Here is a 19,156-nt window from a genome sequence, read left to right on the forward strand (position 1 = left end):
CCGTTTGAATGAACACCACACCATCAAGTGTTTCAGCTATTTTTATCTATGCTATTTTTTTTATAATAATTTGCTGCAGGCATTAAAGAAGATATTTGGATAAGATTGTTTTTATTGAAAATTTACAACAGATTCAAACTACAAGAAAGTAGGCCTAATATGCGTTGTGGAAAAGTATTGGACTACAAGAAGTGATGACAGATGCTAAAAATGTATATTTCCTGACGCCATTTAGTTCTTTAAAGTGAAAGCCACATCCAAAGGTAATATTTCATAAACAGGTCTCCACTTCAATACACAAAATATATCCTTATAAATTATATAAATGCACAGGTATTCTTCACTATTTGGGATTAAAATCCAACTACACCTTAATAGTAATATTTGGCAAATGGGTTCTACAATTATAAGACAGCAAATATACATTAATGTGCATCATAAAAAAAAAACAATATTCAATATAGACTTCAAATGTAGTTAACCAGGGATAAAACAAGGGAAAAGGTCATGATAACTCCAGTAATGAAATAAAGGTATGCATGCAAAATACAGAATAGGTGGGTGATTGTTAAAGCACTATGTTTAAGAGGGCACTTAATGTGACCTCCATGGTACTCAAGCATGTAATCCAGACCATAATGCCTTTTAATAAGTGCCTAAGAAAGTTATGGACTCAGTTGTTGCAGGAATTGTTTTAATATAAATGTATATAATACCAAGGTTGTGTGATGGAGTTGTAATGAATTCAGCATGTGACGGCTCATTTTTTTCCAACTGAAAAGAAAAAAAACTATTTGTTGGACAATTGTTATTGTTAATAAGCAATACTTAATAACATACTTGACCCAAGAGGTTTGTCATTGAGTGCACTTTTTATATTAGAAACAAGCTTTCCCATTAAAAAGGAAAGAGATAATTGCAATGTTATTTAAAATGGAGACGGATTAACAGTGGTGTAAATTACCCCAAATAAACTCTGTTTCGTTTTCTTTTTTTCAAGGGTAGTCCCCAATCTTTTTAAGACAGACGTGTCAGGTCTGAGGCTCCCCAGTGGGCTCAGTTTTATTTTATTCCTTATCATAAATACCATGCGAGTCCACATAAGGCCTTATTCGACAAATCAGATGAAAAATGCAAGATTAAAAAGGTTGATGCAGGGAGCAAGAACAGAGGAGGTATTGGGTGTTTTAGTTCTCGTTGAAGCTGCAATCCCCTCTTCTGACGGCCAAGATTAAAAAAAGCTAGGAAACAGAGAGAGGGAGGGAGGGAGAGAGGCAGGTTAGAGGAGATGGCCAAGCGAGAGTCAGGACGAAACCACTAGGATTCACTTTGAGATTGCAGAAGATGTTTCACAGGACGACCACCACGGCGGATTTAGTCCTCTTCATGCTTTTATAGGGAAAACAAGTGTTTTAATGGACTACTGCATGCCGTCCCAAACCTGCTGAGAACATGGACTTCACTTGGTGCTCCGGGTTATTCGGGAAAGACACAAGTGGGTATTTTATTGTCTTTTCTTTGACCGGTAATCGTAAGAAAAACATGTTTGCCATCAAACCAACCTCAGCCAAAACAGTAGCAGTAAAGCGTACATACTAAGCATACGTGTGTAGAGCACATGAAAGCTTCTGCCGCACGGCGATCAGAATAGAAGTTAGAGAAGCAGAAAAAGCGGAAGTTTGGAATAGAAAACAACTAATACTGGATGGTTAACACATATTACGCAGGGGGGAATCACCATTAGGAAACACAGAAGGGTGGCGTCCACAAAGCAGGCTCTGGTCACAACCCGGGGTGTTAAATACCCACAAAGCCTGGTCCCTTAGCAATACTTCAGGGCCGAAGACCTACTCAGTGCAGAGCCACGGATTACTGCAAAGGAAAGTGAATACACAGACTATTAAGGGGAGGATTGGGATGGAGATATGGAACACTCGTTGATTGTACATTTTCATCCCATCCACTCCAGGCCACTGGGGGCCTCCAACGCACGGAAAGATTGAGATTGACGCTGGCACGTCGTCTGTATTCAGGCTGTAAATCAACAAGGACGCGCGTGGAATACACACACATACACACTAACACACGCTTATTTTAAGTGCAGCCTCACAAGCTCTCAGATGGATAATGTCAGGCGGGAACCACTATCCTTTTGTACGGTGTTCAAAGTCAAATACATTTGTGACCCCAATGTATGGCATTCTGTGTGACGTATCCTCCATTAAAAAGGCTCACGTGGGCACACAAAATATCACAAATCAGTAAATGATGCCATATGGGATGTCGTGCTCCATTCACTACCAAAGGATTGTGGCCACAATTTCCATATTTGCTTAATGTTCACATTTATTAATCACTTTAGATAAAATACCATTGGTTTAACACTGATACATGTTTCTCTTTGTTTTTCTGTTTGGGTCAGTTTAATGTGCTTTCTTTTAAGGTTACATAAAAAGTTGCGTTGGCATAGGAAATACATAAAGGAATAATAAAAAAATCACATTTGTAAAAAAAATATACGTCACAAATGTGAAGGCGAATACACAGGTATGAATGAACCACCCACGAGGTACAGGAAAAGAGGAGCATGTATTGGCTCATGCATGAGGCTAGAATGAACGATCCCTCTGCCCTGTAATAATACGATGGAATCAGTCCGTAAATCCATACATTATATCATTATGGACGTAAAAATGGAAATTGGGAGTGTATTCTAGTTATGGCTTAAGTGAATTCCAGCAAATAGGATGCAGACTAACAGTTCAACCCTTTCTCAAAATGTAACGCACAAAAATCTATAGTTGAAAAAACATCCTCGGTCAGACTGTAACTGATTGACTCAAGGGACAAGCTGACGGCAGAGTGAATGTGTTGGCTAAAACATTACACCTTCCATTCCGTTGCAATGACCAGCGCAGCCACTGTTTTATGATGAGATCACTGCTTCAGCTTTTATTTTTTGGTCCATAAAATGTGACTGAAATGTGTTTTTATTTTAAGTTATTGAAGGCTTCACACACCCGTTGGGCTCTTTTGCATGAATAATGGGGAAGTAGTCCTAGGCCACACTCAATCTAAAAAGACTGTGTTTTTGTTTCTCAAAATAATGGCTCGTACAAAACCACAAATAAAGAGAACCGTCATTCAGTTCGAAAAAGGATGCATGTTTGGGTCAAACCAAAATGTGTGATTGATATTAGTGGCTTGGTGGGTGTCGGGTGGACAGTGGGGATAAGGAGGGGGGCTAGGGGCCCTGCAGGGTGATTTGGTGACAAGTCATTCACAGCAGGGATGAGGGGGCACTTTTCAACAGGAATCCAGAACTGGAAATGAGAGAGAGGGTGGTTATTGCTTTCTAAGTGTTAACACAACTACGGCTACACATTCCATTAAACATTAACGGCACAACACACACTTCCAGTTCGTGTTAGCTGGGCTGTTCTGACGAGAAGAAGCAATCAGGGACGACGGACCGCGCTTTGGCAAAGTGTGCGATGATGTAAATATTTAAACAAACTGTTTTAACAATCATTTTGCACTTTGGGTCTAATAATTACAACAATAATTGGGTTTTTGTATTTACTTTGTTTCTCCCACGTAAGTGAAAGAGTAACCATTTCAGTGCTTAGTGGTGTCTCGGTTAGGACTCTCCCCCAGTACTGTGTGTGTGTGTGTGTGTGTGTGTGTGTGTGTGTGTGTGTGTGTGTGCGTGTGTGCGTGTGTACAGATGTGCAGGACAGATGTCTTCATTATCCTATATCCCCCCCACCATCTCTCTTCTTTGTTGACTCAACAAACAACATTATTCCTCTCAGGAATGGGCCTTTGTTGTTACATAAGGGGGGGAGATCAACCCAACAGGTGTGGCCCCGTGTCGGATGAAGGGCCCCGGGGCCCCCCGACTCCCCCCTGGGTGGCCGTCGGCCCTGAATGCTTCTTTGTCTGACAGTAGGGATGGGCAAAGGGAAGAGGACTCAGATTGGGGGGGTTAGAGTCAAATATGAACACTATAAATCGATAGTGGGAGGGGGATAATCAGTGTAGAAAGTCTTCCTACTTGAGGAGGGAAACCTTACCGGGAGAGGGTCTCATGCAGTGGGCAGCGAAGGGGTAGGTGGGAGTTAACTGGAAAACATGACATGCATCAGCACAACAACAACATGCGGTAACTTAATCATCCGTACGCATCGGTACGAGCGCGACGAGGCCTAAAGGGAAGGCGATGCGGTTAGGAAGGTTATGAGAGGCAGAACACGGGAGATGGGCGGGGGTCTGGGGAAGCCGTCCTCCTGTCCAGAGGGGTTGTGTTAAAGAGGGACAGAGGGAAGCGGTCCTCCTGTCCAGAGGGGTTGTGTTAAAGAGGGACAGAGGGAAGCGGTCCTCCTGTCCAGAGGGGTTGTGTTAAAGAGGGACAGAGGGGAGCGGGCGGCTGGAAGGAGAATAGGTTTGAGAAAGGGAAAAAACAATAACCTGTTTTTAGTGCAAAAGTCTTGGTCCTTTTTAAACAGCAGCGGGTCTCATCAGCTTGAACATACAATCAGGGGGAGTTACCAAAGCAGCTTGACCAGCCGCACGAACAAGACATGACTCATTACATCTGCAGATGTTCAGGATGGATGGTGCTAAATACAGACAACCCCATCAAGGTTCAGGATCGGTTGGCATTAATGACGGTATCAATGAGACATGAAGGGATTGTTCGTATGAAGGTACACCCCCTTGTGCGAACACAAACCTTCATTCTCAGGTGAAAGCGGAGTTTATGTAAAACCACACAAAAAAGCATACTATCAGTAAATACAATACACAAGAAATGTTTTCGTTCAGTTAATGCTTGTTTTCAGAAAAGTAAACAGACGGCAAAATCCTGTACAATTACCCCCTACAGGTTACACACATTACAACCACATTGCTCCACTGACATCGTTAAGCCTGTTAAAGTGACGTTAATACGACGCAAATGTTTATCTCCTAGTACCCAGGCTGCTCCGATGTTCCCTCGCTGTCGAGTGGCGGCCCCTTCTTTTAGTTTTTTCCGACTCAACCAAAAGGAGTAAAAGAGCACTTACTTCTTCCTCTCCTTGTCCCTCTTGAGGGTGGTGGAGCCCCCTGCCTGCTGGGCCTGATTCAGCAGCAGCTCTGCCGCCGTCTTCTTCTGTTTGAACATGTTCAGCTCGTCGTCCAGAGATTTCCTCTTGTCCTCCAGCTTCTTCTTCTCGTCCTGGTGGAGCTTCTTCAGGCGGTCAAACTTCTCGTGCAGCTGTGTCGAGGTTCACGGGGGATGTTGGGGTTCAGTGAAGCAGGAATGAGGAGAAACATCCCATAGTGATGGTATTGCAAATAGGTAATGCGGTGTGTCGAAGTACTCGTACACACACACCCACTCAAGCACATACAAATGCACACGCGCACACACACACACACACACACACACACACACACACACACACACACACACACACACACACACACACACACACACACACACACACACACACACACACACACACACACACACACCTCCTTCTCTGCCTCCTTGAGCTCGCCCTCCTTCTCCTTGACTCGCTGGACGAACATCTGCCTCATCTCCTCCTCCTTCTTCTGCAGCTCGCCCATGAACTCGTTCCTCTTGGCCTCGTAGGTCTCCTGCAGACTGAAGGTACCAGGATGCATGTTAATAATAATAGTGTCAGCGATCTCACTTCATAGACCAGGGTTTACAATGTGCAGCAATGATGTAACGAGCGTAGGATGGAAGGAGTCTCCCCCTTTTCCCCCTAACTCTACTCATACAATATAAAGTCAAGGTTGATTATTATGAAAAAAAGTAAATGATGATGTTGTTGAAATAGGATAATGAATCGGATATACTCCTACAAATAGGAGTATATCTATGGAGTGTGTACGGCTGACGGATGGCTTAAGCAGCCTCACCTGGCCAGGGTCAGACTGAATACACTCTAGGGCTGTGTGAGGCTGCATAATAAATGCCACAGCCATCACCACACACACTCAGAGAAGATCCATGACATGGCAGCATGGAACACCCGCACTTCCTCCAGCACTACCCTGACTCTGCACCCCCCCCGCTGAGGGCGGCGTACACCCAGGGGCCGCACCTGAAGGGCTTGCAGTCGGGGTCCGTGTCCTTGAAGCCCATCTCCTCCAGCTTGCAGCGGCGGTACAGCTCGTAGTGGCTCGTGTGCGTCTGCTCCCGCAGGTCCTCCATGTTCACCCGGATCAGCATCTCCCGCAGCTTGACGAAGTCGCAGTGGTTCTCGTTCTCCACTGCCCGGCCCCAGAGCACAGCCGTTAGACGCGGTGCATGACACTGTGGTTTCATTCAGGGCGTGTCAGTTTGCACATGGTTTACAGAGGATAATGGGTTCACTCACTGTCCAAACAAATGGGGAAGTATTGGACCTCTGCTATGTAGCACGCAGGCCCACACTGAGTGACAGACGGTTGGCCTTAAGCTGTGGTGGGAAGGCATGACCCAGCACAAACCCTTCACCCGGTTCATTACATAGTATAGGAACAGTAAAACATACAATGGGATGTAGCATATACTTAATAGAGGCGTTCTAGATGCTTCAGTCACATTAAGCACAATGCTGCATCGGACTCAACACTCCAATGGAGTCCTGATTACATTGGTGTGAGATATTGATTAGAAAGGGTCGATATCTAAAATCAATGAAATCATTGTACTTCTGACCCTAACAACAGAGTTTCCCTGTTCCGTGGTTGCACTGGATCGGAGGGGCTGGTGAGATCTGACGTCTCTAGAAAACCCATCGTCCCTCATCACAACCATTCCAGTCCCGAATAGATGGCTCGGATACATTCGACTCGTTTTGTTCTCCCCTATCCTTTCCATTCCGGTAAATAACACTTGGGGCGTTGCTTGCATCTGCCCATTAGACCTACAGTAAATATAGTGGCTAGGGTGTTCTGGGTTTGACGGGTCAATGGCTGCCGTTTAACCTGTGGACATCCCTGAGGGAGATGCCTTAATGACATGCATTTATATTCCCGGTGAATCCCTTTGGATGACACAGCGTCTCAACAGCCTGACGCCCACAGAGCAAACAGCAATAGACATGTTTGAATAACACATGTAATCCCGCGTGACAAACACAACCGCCGCCTCCTCTACTGGCTGAACCCGCTGGAGCTGGGGGAGAGGAGGGGAGAGGAGGGGAGAGGAGAGGGGGAGTGAGGGGTCTCCCCCCCCTCGTTTCCTGTGGGAGGACGTGGCCCGGGCTTACCCTGCACCGTCCCCCAGGGGTACTGCCGAGCCTTCACCATCTTGTTCCCGATCTTCACCTCCTCCGTGCTCCCCACCACGGCGAATGGCAAATGGCCCTGTGGACCACGGGAGGGGGGGGGGGGGGGAGAGACTTGTATTCATATTTTACAACACGTAGACCCGTGCAGTCAACATAAGCACACGGAAATGAATTACGTAAAGTGCTGCTATCGTCGCCATCTTCCGATTTCGAGCGAAAAGAGATAGAGCCTTTAAAATTGCTGCGAAGTGGTTCGCTCATGCTCTGGTTTATCAGTATTCCCAGTCTCCTCTGTCCACTGCTCCATGTCTCCATAAACAACGAGAGTGATAAAGCTAGCGCTGAGCTAACCAATTACTCAAGTTGTTTCTAGCTACGTTTGTTTTGGGTTAAGCAGATGTAACTCATACTATCTGACATCCTGCTGAATAATAGGCAGTGGCAGAAAATATTTATAAATATTTTTTAAGTATCTACTTTATAAAACGTCGGTCAAAAGCACCTCAGTATTTACTCAGCATTTCAGCAAACTACTTTGAGCAATTGGGAAGCAAATGGACGTGGGAAGTCTGGCATTTGTCAGAAGAAGGGAATGTCAACAAGGAGGTGCAGCGCTGGGGGGCTGACAGGGGGGACACGAGTGTTTCACAGATATTCAGCAAAGCACAGCATCGATCCACGTGATAAGCAGAGCCACAGAGCCCCGATTCAGGGCTCCATTGATCCGTTCAACCATTAGCTCACGCACACAAACATCAGTTAGCGGTAAAAAGAGCAGCTCCATGGGAGCTGACAGTATTTCCCCTCCCATGACTCTCTGGTTGGTGTTGTAAGTGAGGGCTGGGTCATGTGTCACTGGCCATTTGGGGCCTTTCCCACAGCGCGGGCTTCCTGCCGTCAGACGATCGGGCCGATTGCACCGCTCTGAAGAACACACCGCCACCCACAGAGGCTTCTGACAACCCAAGTGGACACAGATGGCGCTTGTGTACCGCCAGGTACACGATGAGACCGCACTTTGTAGACTTAACATAAGAACACATGTACGTGACATAGAAAGAGACTCACGTTCATGGTGGAGTTGATCTCGGCCACCGTCTCGTCGTCCGTGGGGAACTGGTAGATCTGGACCCCGTTGCTGACCAACTCGCTGGTGATTTTGATCTTGAACTTGGTCAGCTCGCTCTTGGAAATGGCATCGGATTTGGCAATGATTGGAATAATGTTGACCTGATAACAAAGTAGAAGACCAGAGCTGTTGAGGCGACGAGAAACCGAAAACACAACTTTTGAAGTGTACTTGTTTACATGTGGAACAGCTTGGCGGGATCATGTCTGCTGCAGGTCTAAATATAGCAATAGGGTAAAACAGAGACATACATAACACGTGCCCATCAAGCTGTTCCAAAGAGTAGATATTGGGCTTCTCAAACAGCAAGCTGATATTCCAGCCGTTAAAGAATACCTTCACTTCCCAGGCACAACATCAGCCATCCAATCATGATTAGTCAAAACATCCCTTTATTACTTTGACAACAGCATTTATTTTTGCATGTGACTCACATGTCTATATGAAACCCTTGAAAGCTGCTTGATCAACACTGAAAGGATGACTAAACAGATTTCTTTGTCTTTCTCTGTCAAAACCACAACAAGAGTCGTTACAACACATCTAGACCATATGACTTCCAGTTCGCAAAAAATAAGAGTTAGCCGTTAGAGTTCCAAAATGGGAAACCTATAGTTGAATCGCTTGACCCAAAGATATAGACCCGTTTTTTACATTCAATGTAAGTATTTCTGATATATTTGCGGCCAAACATTTATTTGCGGCCAAACATTTATTTGCGCTTACTTGGTTTATGACAAATTCCTGCACTGGCGTTAAACTGACAGGTATTTCTTCCAATAACATCACCCTTAACACGGTGATTGACAGCTGGCTTTGGTTCTATGCTGACTCCCGCCCTTTACTCTGTTGGATGGGCCTTTAACCTTTAGCACCCAGGTGTTCTGCTACGTTTAGCATCCTGCTCCGTAGCCTATTCAGACTACAGCCGTGTCTTCGGAAGTCGGAAGGAAAGCGGGTAACCCGAAGGAACCCCACGTAAACAAAGAGGGGGGGGGGGGGGGCCACAGGCCTACTGGGGCATAGGTCGCTGGGCCAAGAGAACGGTTTAATCATTTGACTATATTCAAACACATGACCACGGCTGGCCGGTGTAGCAGGGGGTGTTGGGCACTGTGTTTGTTTACCAAAGTGTACCAAAGCGGAGTCATGTATATTTCTGTACCACTTCTCTTTGTAGCTTCAGGGATCTCTTTTCTGGCTGTAATCAGGCCACTCAGAGTGTTTCCGACGTCCATGCAGCCTCGACAAGTGCAGTAAAAATAGCCACTGCAGTGCACAGTGCCCAAAGGTTTTGTCCCTTCACGGGGTTATAAGAGCTCTTCAAACATGGCCGTTGTGGTCGGAAAAGGGCACTTTTCAACAACCATCGTCCAACGACCCTAACGCCCATCCTCAGTGAGGTTGGGAGGATGCGGCAGAGGGGTTTTGGTTTCAATTTTTGGTGGAAGAAATGGATACCACTGAGATGCAGGAAGCAGAATGAGAGCGAAAATAAATCCCATCCGCCCACCATTGGATGGGCAACCAAAGATATTTTCCCTCCCACACAGCAGTGATAGTAAAGCGTGTTGCCACCGACACACTCTCCACCTCCATCACGTTTTCCTTCCAGCCATTTTGGGAGCGGTATACCGCCGCTCTGCCTGAGACCGCTGCTTGTATAACCGTAGGAATGTAATGTTTAGATCAAGGACACTCAAGGCTGATTTAAAGGGCTGTGTCTCTGCTCTAGTCAATACATCTCCCTGTTGCCATGCCTAAAGTAACACACCGTGGTTTGTCTGCCCGCCACGGTGGAGTCACCGTCTGTCCCCGGCTGCAGCTGCTCTGGCCCACAGTGAGGCGGCGCTTTGTTCCACAGCCAGAAGGGTCGATGCAAATGGGAACGTTAGGGAAGGACGCCTCGGGAAAGGGATGAGGCCGCGGTAACCACGGCAACAACCCTTTACGGCTGACCTACTCCTGATGCAGCAACGAGACAAGAGCCGATGACCCCGTATGTACGTAGCGTATGCACGTGTCATGACGCCTACACACGGTAGTTTCACCTACCATCATTCGATTGGAAGACATGAAGGCCATCTGTTTATTACCAACCAGGTCTGAATATAAGCTTCTCAAATGAAACTTGCTAGACCTCGGTTTTTAAAACAATGAGGTTACGATGACATGCACGAACCTTCTGCAGACTTTTACCCCGAGGATCCGATGATAAAGAAATGATGGCAGCCACTTCGTTTCCAGATAAGCGACTCAAGTTAAAAACACATTCGGAGGCCAGTAGTGGCGAGGACCCTACCTTGCTATCGAGTTTCTTCATGGTCACCAAGTCCAGCGATTTGAGGGAGTGTCCCGTGGGCGCGATGAAGTACAGGCAGGCGTGGATGCGCGTGTCGTGGTAACTGTGTAGGGTGCGCTTGATTTTAAGCTCCTCCTGTAGATACGCCTCAAACTGGGCGTCGATGAACTCCACGATGGATTTGTAACTGTCAACAGGAGAAAGGGGTCAAATCAATTGATGCACTGGTCGATCAATATATACATACAACCCGTCTGGGAAATCTGGCGGATTTTAATTAAAACCACGGCACGTTCCTTTTTTGAGGAAGACAAATACATTTTTCTTAATTAGTACAGGAATTAACCTTGACCGACTCAAATAAAACCGTGACACAGAATGGGACCCAGGAGATTCTACTAGCCTGGCCTGAACTGCACCAGCAGCTACTATGAACAGAAAATAACTTGAATTCCTGAAAGTCAAGCATGGATCTAACAAGAGGAATTCAAACACATGCGTCGCTGCATTCAGGGAAGAGCTGAAAGATGACACCGACGCATGTATGTCATTTTACACGGCCAACTGCCGCTGGACGATGTAAAGTCCCGCCTCGCCACGCAAGGAGTGGCCGACCCAGGTCGTCCAGTTAGGTTTTAAATCGTTTGCTCATTATTGTTTCTAAACAGCAACGTGCCTGTCTTCTGTTGTTTGCCCATAGTGGACTGGGGCCATGGAAAGCTCCATTTGGAAACCCTAGGCCAACCTTAGCCTGGTGACAGTCCCCGGGGCTCCACTCAATAGCTCCATACTCTGTGTGTGAAAGCAAGTCGACAATGACTCCAGCCGTTCTAGCAGGGAGCGCGCATCAAGTGTCACAGACATCAAACGTATACGTTACTCGGCCCCAAGGGGAAACTCACACTCAGTGTTCCCATGACTTTGCTGCTAGCTTTTCTTTCTTTTTTTAATGTCCTACAACGACTTCAAGTCGGGCTCACCTGTCCTCCTTGTTGATCTGGTCCCCGAAGCCCACGGTGTTGACCACGGTGAGCTTGAGCCGCACGTTGCTCTCCTGGAGCTCGTAGGTGTTGGACTTGAGCTGCACTCCGGGCTGGTTGTGCTGAGTGGGCTCGCCCTCGAACTTGGTGTTGAACAAGGTGTCCATGAGGGTGGACTTCCCCAGCCCGGTCTCCCCTTCAGGAACACAGGAGGGCAACAGGCGGTTGGGCATTGTGGAGATACACACTGTACAAGGCTGATCCTTCAGTTAGACTGGCTTCAACACGGGAAGACACCAACAACACTTTTAACAATATATCTTTTTGGAGGCCTGAACGTACACCTACTGCACATCCCAGGTATTCATGCAAACCATCTTGAATTTAAAAGTAAGGATTTGACGTCACCTCACTAAAATAAAACACTTTTCATGACTTTTCCATACAACTATGTGCCAGAGAATGAATACAATCAAAAAAAGCATTGGCATGCATAGGCCTTCATCATAGACTTGAACTTAGGAACCCCCAATGCCGGGTAATAAACACTGTTTGCTTAAGGGTGCAACTGTATAGTCATGGCTTGTTGTGGTGGATCCCCAAATGTGTGTGCGCTTTAGTTTCGGATAGATATCTTAGATCTCACATGTAATGTTCGGGAACAATAAGAAATTGGGTTTCGTTCGCTATATGGTCCTTTGTTTCAGAGTGCGATTTTAGGACCAGGCCAATCGAAGGTTGGCCCCTGAACAATGGCCACAGCAGCCCAACTCTATCTTAGTGAAACACAAGCCTCTCAGAAGGTGGTGTGCAGGTCTATTGGAGAGCCAAACACCAGACACCTGATCCCTACCATACGCTGTCCAGCCAGAGAAGACGACAGAAACTGGTATTGTTTGGTTAAGAAACCACATCGCCCTAAAATGAGACGTAAAATAAATTAAATTGAAATGAACCAAATGAATGATCTCCATGAAGGCCCCTCTGGGAGTACTAATGGTTGGACTGGGTTTGTTGTCACTGCTCAACAGTTTGCTTTTTCTAGCCCTTTTTATTGTTTTTCAAAGCAAACCCTTTCGGGCTTTAAATGGATGCTGTGGTCAGCTGCGCACATTCTTGAAAAGCAAGTACTTCATGGACAATGAGTCCAGCGCCTTCTAAAACAGTACTTGGCAAAAAGGGAGCTATGGTTATGGTGAGATGCTGCTGTATGAGTTGCCACTATCCTCACTCTCTAAACACATGCAGAAACTAGAACAGACTCACTCTTAAGGAGCATGACGCAACATTTTCACAAGAAAATAATTTCAGCAACCATCATTTGATGACCTGGTTTTGAATGGTGTCATGACATTCAATCCTCTTTGCTGTGGAGAACAACGTATACCACAGGCAGGAGGTACAACAGACTTGCTTCAACACATCTAAAAGCCAAGATCTATTGTGACAAGATGAGCAAGAACAGACTCAGGCAAACAGATGTCTGACTTCCATTTTACAGAGGGAGGCAGTCAGCTGACTCACTCACTCACTACCCCACCGTCTTCACTGCTCTAAACACACTCCAGTTTATCAGAGTCATTACATTAGCCCTAATATCGGTGCTATTCTAATACGTCATCGTCATCCTCCACACAGGATGCTTTATGGAATGTGCCGTTGTTGGGAGGGGTGAACCTGGACATATTTCTTCTTCCTGTCAAGCCAGAGTAGCTTTTTGTTCCTTTAATGGCCTAAGGAGTCACCGGTCACCAAGTGGGATTATTTTATTGGGACTTAAGATGGCACGGTGGCCTTGTTGGCCAGCACTTTCTTTTATTTAATTTAAATCCAATTATTTCTAAAAACTCCCCTTATATTATAATTGAAAATATTAGGTCATTATATTCAATTAAATTTCTTCCATCATCGGCATTCATCTATATCTTATACATTCAAGGAAACATTGAACCATGACCATTTATTACATTGATGGACACATATTTCCCTCTTAAAACACTGTCATTGATGTCAAACACCTCATTAAGCCGATCACCAGGTCAGGAAAATGACCTGTGCTTCACAACGTGGAATGGGCCTCCAACCGAGAGCCTTGGTGAACCTTGATGCTGTTGTACACCGAGGCAAACGACCACTGAATGATGGCAGGGGGGTGCGTGGGTGTAAGAATCACTCACCGACGCAGAGGATGTTGAAGCAGAAGCCGTGGTTGACCGACTTGTTGACCAGTTGGTCGGGCATGCTGTCGAAGCCGACATGGCCGGCCAGAGGGACTGCACGGGCACCCTCTCCCTGTCGGAAAAGGAGTGATAGATAATTTAAACATCATGCAAATCTAATGTAAACGTCTTTCATCAACTGATGAGGCGACCCTGGTGGTCCATATGTTGTTGCCTCACATGCACACGAAATAAAGACCAAAACCAATGATATTGTTTATAATTTAACACACTTTGTAATAAGGAAAACAAGTTCTTCTTAAACATACGTGTCACTACATTTCTTCAATCTATGAGAATTCAGCTTTCAGGAGCCTTGTCTCATTTCCTGTTTCCTGTCAGTAACTTTCACCACTGGTATAAAACCACGATTTAACATTTGTAAAGAAATGCCAACTTCCTACTACATATTTATCTCACGTAAGGCAATGTCTACACTCTGAGGTGCAAGAAAGCAACACATTTAGATTATAGGCTAACATTTTCCGAAAACCAAATATCTGCAAAAACCAACAATTATGTGGTTTGTGTAAAACAGTCAACAAATATAGCCATCTCTTCCAAGGTATAAGCGTACTGTAAGATAAAAACAGTCCAGTTCCCGAACGACCATCCCACGCTAAACAGTTGTAAATTAACTAGATAGTTAACATTGGTTTAAACAGCTGAAGGGCTATTTGAAAAGTGTGAGGAACTCAGCTGAGCAAATACACTGTTCCTTGGCAACATGTGGCAGATTCCAGGATTCAACTGAGCACCAGCCAAATATCCCATGTTTTTAAGACATTAAGGCAGAAAAACACATCCAACCAGGCGTACGGGAGACCCAACATGAATTCAGTCAGGGGGGCTTCCTGCAAGCCATTTCCTGCACAATGCATCTGGGCACATTCGCTGCCGTCATGGAAATAGGTTCAAACTGGTAGCGAAGTCTAAATCCATGATTTAAAAGAAAAATGTTATAGCTCAGCAGTTGCATCCATAGACAACGCCCGATGGATCTAACGGGTCTGAGGACGAAACATAACGGGATCCAGCCCGCTGGCGCTGCAGATCACAGGAGCGTGAAGAATGAATGGCGTGCCGTTTCATGCTGTATCATATCATCCTTGTTTCAACACAGTAGTCAATACATGATATGTTTATTTAAAGAAAAACACATGATGGACGAAACCATCAATGAGGATGGAACGAAACGTGCGCTTGGCGACCACCGAATAACGGCAGCACAATGTCCTGCGTCCATCAGAAATGCCAGGCCTGTATATATTCAATATACATGTTTAAATGTTTCAATATGTTCCCTTAACAAGCCCCCCGCCCCCCTGGTTATACAATGGCTTCGGCTTCAATGAGCGTTTACTGAGTGCATACAGAAAGGAAACGGGACAATGTGATAATAAAAGCGTAGTGCAGGGGATATACACCTCCGCGTTTTAAACACATAGCGTTTGGAAACGGCCCGGGCACACATAATAACACTAATTAATCCCTGTATGTACCATGCTTAAACCTCAATTAATCAGATTGGCTACTCACCGCCTGCCTGGCTATCTCCGTAGACGCCATGGTTGAAGCTGCTGCTGGGACGAACCTCTCCGTTCCAGGAAGCCGAGGGCGAAGGCCTGTCGGGACTGTACCAACACAACGTATATTTATGTATATTTATAATCACGGAATGGTTCGCTACGGGTCCTCGGGCGGTCTGGTTTTAATGTTTGTGCCGTGGTGTGTTTGAAACGTGTTGATCCAGATGTGTACGCGTGTAGGGGGCTTAGTAACGTGTGTTAGTGGCGGATGGAGAGCCCCTATCGGAGCGGCAGATGGACCCCTCTGATTACAGCGACCATAGGGTGGTGTTTGACCCATCAAACTATGATGGGTTTATCGTTCAACATTAACTACCACTTGTATTTAGGATAAAAAAATAAAAAAAATAGGTTTTTTTGGCCATTTATTTGATTACGTATTTTTACACCTTGTGTAACATAGTATATATTAGAATAATAGTATAATATTCGCATAATTATTATCTTCCCTGGCTAGAGATGAAATAAATCAAGAAGAACCGTATTAGTAGTAGTAGTAGTAGTAGTAGTACAACCGCATAATAAAACGATAATATATGTGTACCTCTTGGCAGGGTTTTTAATGGGGTATTTGAGGCTTTTTGTACAGAAAAGGAAAATATTTGGTGTAACTATTTGAAAAATGTAGAATTAGTGTTTAGGACCGGAACTGTATACAGCAAGTTATTGTGTGTGTGTGTGTGTGTGTGTGTGTGTGTGTGTGTGTGTGTGTGTGTGTGTGTGTGTGTGTGTGTGTGTGTGTGTGTGTGTGTGTGTGTGTGTGTGTGTGTGTGTGTGTGTGTGTGTCATTGTGAGCATTTGGAGGCTGTTTGTACCTATTATACATGTATACATAAATATATGGACTTTGTGCAACAGGTCCTTGCATATTTGTGTGTATGTATATATATATATATATATATATATATATATATATATATATATATATATATATATATATATATATATATATACATATGCGAGTATTTGGGTCAGTTTCCACCTGTTGTATATATGTATGTACATGAATCATATTGAGTATTTGGGTCTGTTTCTACCTGTTGTATATTTATATGTATCATAGCGAGTATTTGGGGCGGTCTGTACCTGTTGTATATATGCATATGCATATGTACATGTATCATATTGAGTATTTGGGTCTGATTCTACCTGTTGTATATTTATATGTATCATCATAGCGAGTATTTTGGGCAGTCTGTACCTGTTGCTCGCAGTTTACTCCAACCGTCCATTGAACCGACCGTTTGAACCAATAGACTCACGAGCCACGGGGTTTAAAAAGCAGCCGCGAGAGATGCTGGCCACGCCCTCCGAGTTCATACCAAAACAACCCGAGGTCCTGCACCGTGTGGACGTTTAACAGCTACCCTTCGATAGTTACCCGACCGAAACCTGGTGAGAAGCTAGTCAAAGTTCGGTTTATCGTAGTTTTAATGCGTTTTGTGGTTCACTTTTTGGTAGATTTGACCTGCCTGATGATAGTGATACCATTTGCAAACGAGTCGGCTAACTGTCAAGCTAACAACTTGGCGCGTTGTTAACCTGCATATCTAAACAAAGTTATCTTTTAAATTGCATTTGACGTCGTTATATTCCTGAATGCTCCTAGGAACTCGTTTTGGGCCACTGGCACTAGGTTACTAGCTAGGCTACTCGCCACCCAAGCTAGCTCCACAACACGCCATAAGAGCTGGAACGAAGTTGATCGCCATTTAGTTTAAATGCATTTCAAAAAAAAATTCAGGCTTAATATTTCCTACAGTACACGCTAAACTACAAAGTGATGTTCATCCATTACTGTCTTCCCCATTGCCTTTCATTTAGGTTACTTTCTCTGTGTGAACCCTCAGTATGAATGAATTGTCTGTGCTCCTTGTTAACTGTCCTGTCATCTGTTCACAGAAAACATGGCGAACATCATCTATGCAGACAGGGAAAACCTCAGTCTCCCTGGACCCACCCTGAAGGCACGGCAGCGGCTCCTGTCTGCACCTGGTACGTTTTATGTAGTACTACTTGGTGATTAAACAAACTTTGAACCGTACAAATACGGTTCTATTCTAACATTTTGTTCTACCACTTTCCTCCAGAGAATTTGCTGAAGACGCCCAAACATGCCAAGAAGCTCCTCACCCCAGTGCAGTCTGCTCGTAAGGCTCTGGGTGCAGTGAACAAGATCAGTGGTACGCCTGCAGTTAGCAGGCACGAGATGAAACCTCAGAAGACCCAGGTGCGAACCATCACAAGAAACGTTGTCAATCAATGAATATGTAGTGTTTAGGAACACAGCTTAAGGATGCTTACAGAGTTAAACACCCTAACAACTGCACTTTAATGATGACTATTTTATCCAAAGTGACTGGCAAGTGAGGCTTTAGCGTGGCTTCCATTGCTTGTTCATATCTGGCCTTGTAGTAGGTTGACTTAAATATGGACTTTTTAAAAACCTCCCTTGATTTAAAAATAACAGGATGTATCAGATGTGTGTGAGTAGTACTAAAGCCAATGTTTAATGAAATGACGAGCATGTGTTTGTTGGTGTTCCCCACACAGGAAACTAAAGTCAAATGCATTCCTCAGAGCAAAGTGGAGGAGTACCCCGACATTGAGGGATTTGTACCCTACGACCCACTAGGTAACACTCCCTTCCCCAGGTTCTGCTGCTATACATCCCCTCTGTCAGTGATGTCGGTACAATGAGTATACCTGCCAGGTAGACTGGCTTGGGGCCTGGGGATGCTTTATTCACCTCTTTATCTATGTTTTACCGTGGCGTATTATCACTTTACCACTCACCTCAATCTTGGGTTTACAAAATAAAATGCCTGATTACTTGGTACCTGTGCAATGGAAGACGAATGTATCTGTTTTACCTCTATTAATTAGTACAACGGACACATTTTACTACTAGTAACCATTTAAAGTGGGCTGTAACTATGTTAGCTTTAGGTAAAGTTGTCAACCCTAAACACCAGCCAGCCTTAGATTTTGTTTCCCTGCTGTGCAGGTTATTTGATGCCACTAGTATGGTAGTTTTTATTTTATGTACAGCAATATTTTGGTTTTAGCCGTGCATTGCATTAAGGCTCTAAAAGTTGTTTTTTTGTATTTGTAGAGTTTGAAAAGCACTATGTACCAGAGGACATGGTTCGTTTCGGCTACCTAGCGCTGCCCGGACTGGCGTCCATTCCTCGAAGCTACTGTATCCCAGAAGAGGACTTTGAACTGATTGAACCGTGCACCACTACGCCGTCGTCATCCAAGGTTCAACACGGCTCAGGTATGACCACAGCGCAGTGGAATGCTGCCAACAGTTTGTCCAATGGGCGTCCCTCACACAGGCTGACTTTGCCCTGTTCTTCCCTACAGGTGACTGTTCGGCAGAGCTGAACGCCTTCCTCCAGACCATCAGCGAGTTGACTATCGATCTACCTTCTGAATCTGACTGAACTGCTTTTTTATTTTTTTACACATTTGACTGTTTATTAAATGTTTATTCTTCTTGACAACTGTTCATGGTCTCCTGAACCACCCTTATCGTTTTCATATGTCATTTATTAATGTTGCCAATCCGGTTGGCTGTTGGATGATTGCAATAAAGTACTTCCTCTAAGTCCGTCAGACGTTTCTGTGCCAGATTTGCTA

At 44.9% G+C, this 19,156-nt stretch overlaps 2 protein-coding genes across 6 annotated transcripts; one reads left to right on the forward strand and one right to left on the reverse strand.

Moving 5' to 3' along the window:
- Positions 1–91: 91 nt before the first annotated feature.
- On the reverse strand, positions 92–16,731 carry septin6 (septin 6). Of its 5 annotated transcripts, none has more exons than XM_030368622.1 (12): positions 16,713–16,731; positions 15,462–15,556; positions 13,881–13,995; positions 11,704–11,899; positions 10,724–10,910; positions 8,361–8,522; positions 7,272–7,368; positions 6,120–6,288; positions 5,521–5,653; positions 5,070–5,260; positions 4,077–4,125; positions 92–1,241 (listed from the first exon to the last, which is right to left on the reverse strand). In XM_030368622.1, the coding sequence occupies exons 2-11, from the start codon at positions 15,489–15,491 to the stop codon at positions 4,122–4,124; spliced, it is 1,284 nt and encodes a 427-aa protein (XP_030224482.1). In that variant the 5' UTR covers positions 15,492–15,556; positions 16,713–16,731; the 3' UTR covers positions 92–1,241; positions 4,077–4,121. The 5 variants fall into 5 exon arrangements, with proteins under 5 accessions (XP_030224482.1, XP_030224479.1, XP_030224483.1 ...); XM_030368620.1 differs by having other exon boundaries at positions 93–3,323; XM_030368621.1 differs by lacking the exon at positions 4,077–4,125 and adding an exon at positions 4,471–4,524 and having other exon boundaries at positions 93–3,323.
- pttg1 (PTTG1 regulator of sister chromatid separation, securin) lies at positions 16,709–19,132 on the forward strand. Its single transcript, XM_030368626.1, has 6 exons — positions 16,709–16,906; positions 17,414–17,506; positions 17,602–17,741; positions 18,065–18,146; positions 18,627–18,791; positions 18,881–19,132. Exons 2-6 carry the CDS (start codon positions 17,419–17,421, stop codon positions 18,958–18,960), a joined length of 555 nt encoding a protein of 184 aa, XP_030224486.1. The 5' UTR covers positions 16,709–16,906; positions 17,414–17,418; the 3' UTR covers positions 18,961–19,132.
- Positions 19,133–19,156: the final 24 nt, after the last annotated feature.

Source organism: Gadus morhua, chromosome 10, assembly GCF_902167405.1.
Source record: "Gadus morhua chromosome 10, gadMor3.0, whole genome shotgun sequence".
Lineage (NCBI taxonomy): Eukaryota > Metazoa > Chordata > Actinopteri > Gadiformes > Gadidae > Gadus > Gadus morhua.

Coding starts and splice junctions, on each gene's coding strand:
- pttg1 (XM_030368626.1), top strand. CDS start 17,419: ATGGCGAACATCATCTATGCAGACAGGGAAAACCTCAGTCTCCCTGGA. Junction 17,507..17,601: donor GCGGCTCCTGTCTGCACCTG/GTACGTTTTATG, acceptor ACTTTCCTCCAG/AGAATTTGCTGAAGACGCCC. Junction 17,742..18,064: donor TGAAACCTCAGAAGACCCAG/GTGCGAACCATC, acceptor TTCCCCACACAG/GAAACTAAAGTCAAATGCAT.
- septin6 (XM_030368619.1), bottom strand. CDS start 15,491: ATGGCGTCTACGGAGATAGCCAGGCAGGCG. Junction 8,523..10,723: donor TGAAGAAACTCGATAGCAAG/GTAGGGTCCTCG, acceptor CTTTGTTATCAG/GTCAACATTATTCCAATCAT. Junction 5,261..5,520: donor TCAAGGAGGCAGAGAAGGAG/GTGTGTGTGTGT, acceptor ACCTCGACACAG/CTGCACGAGAAGTTTGACCG.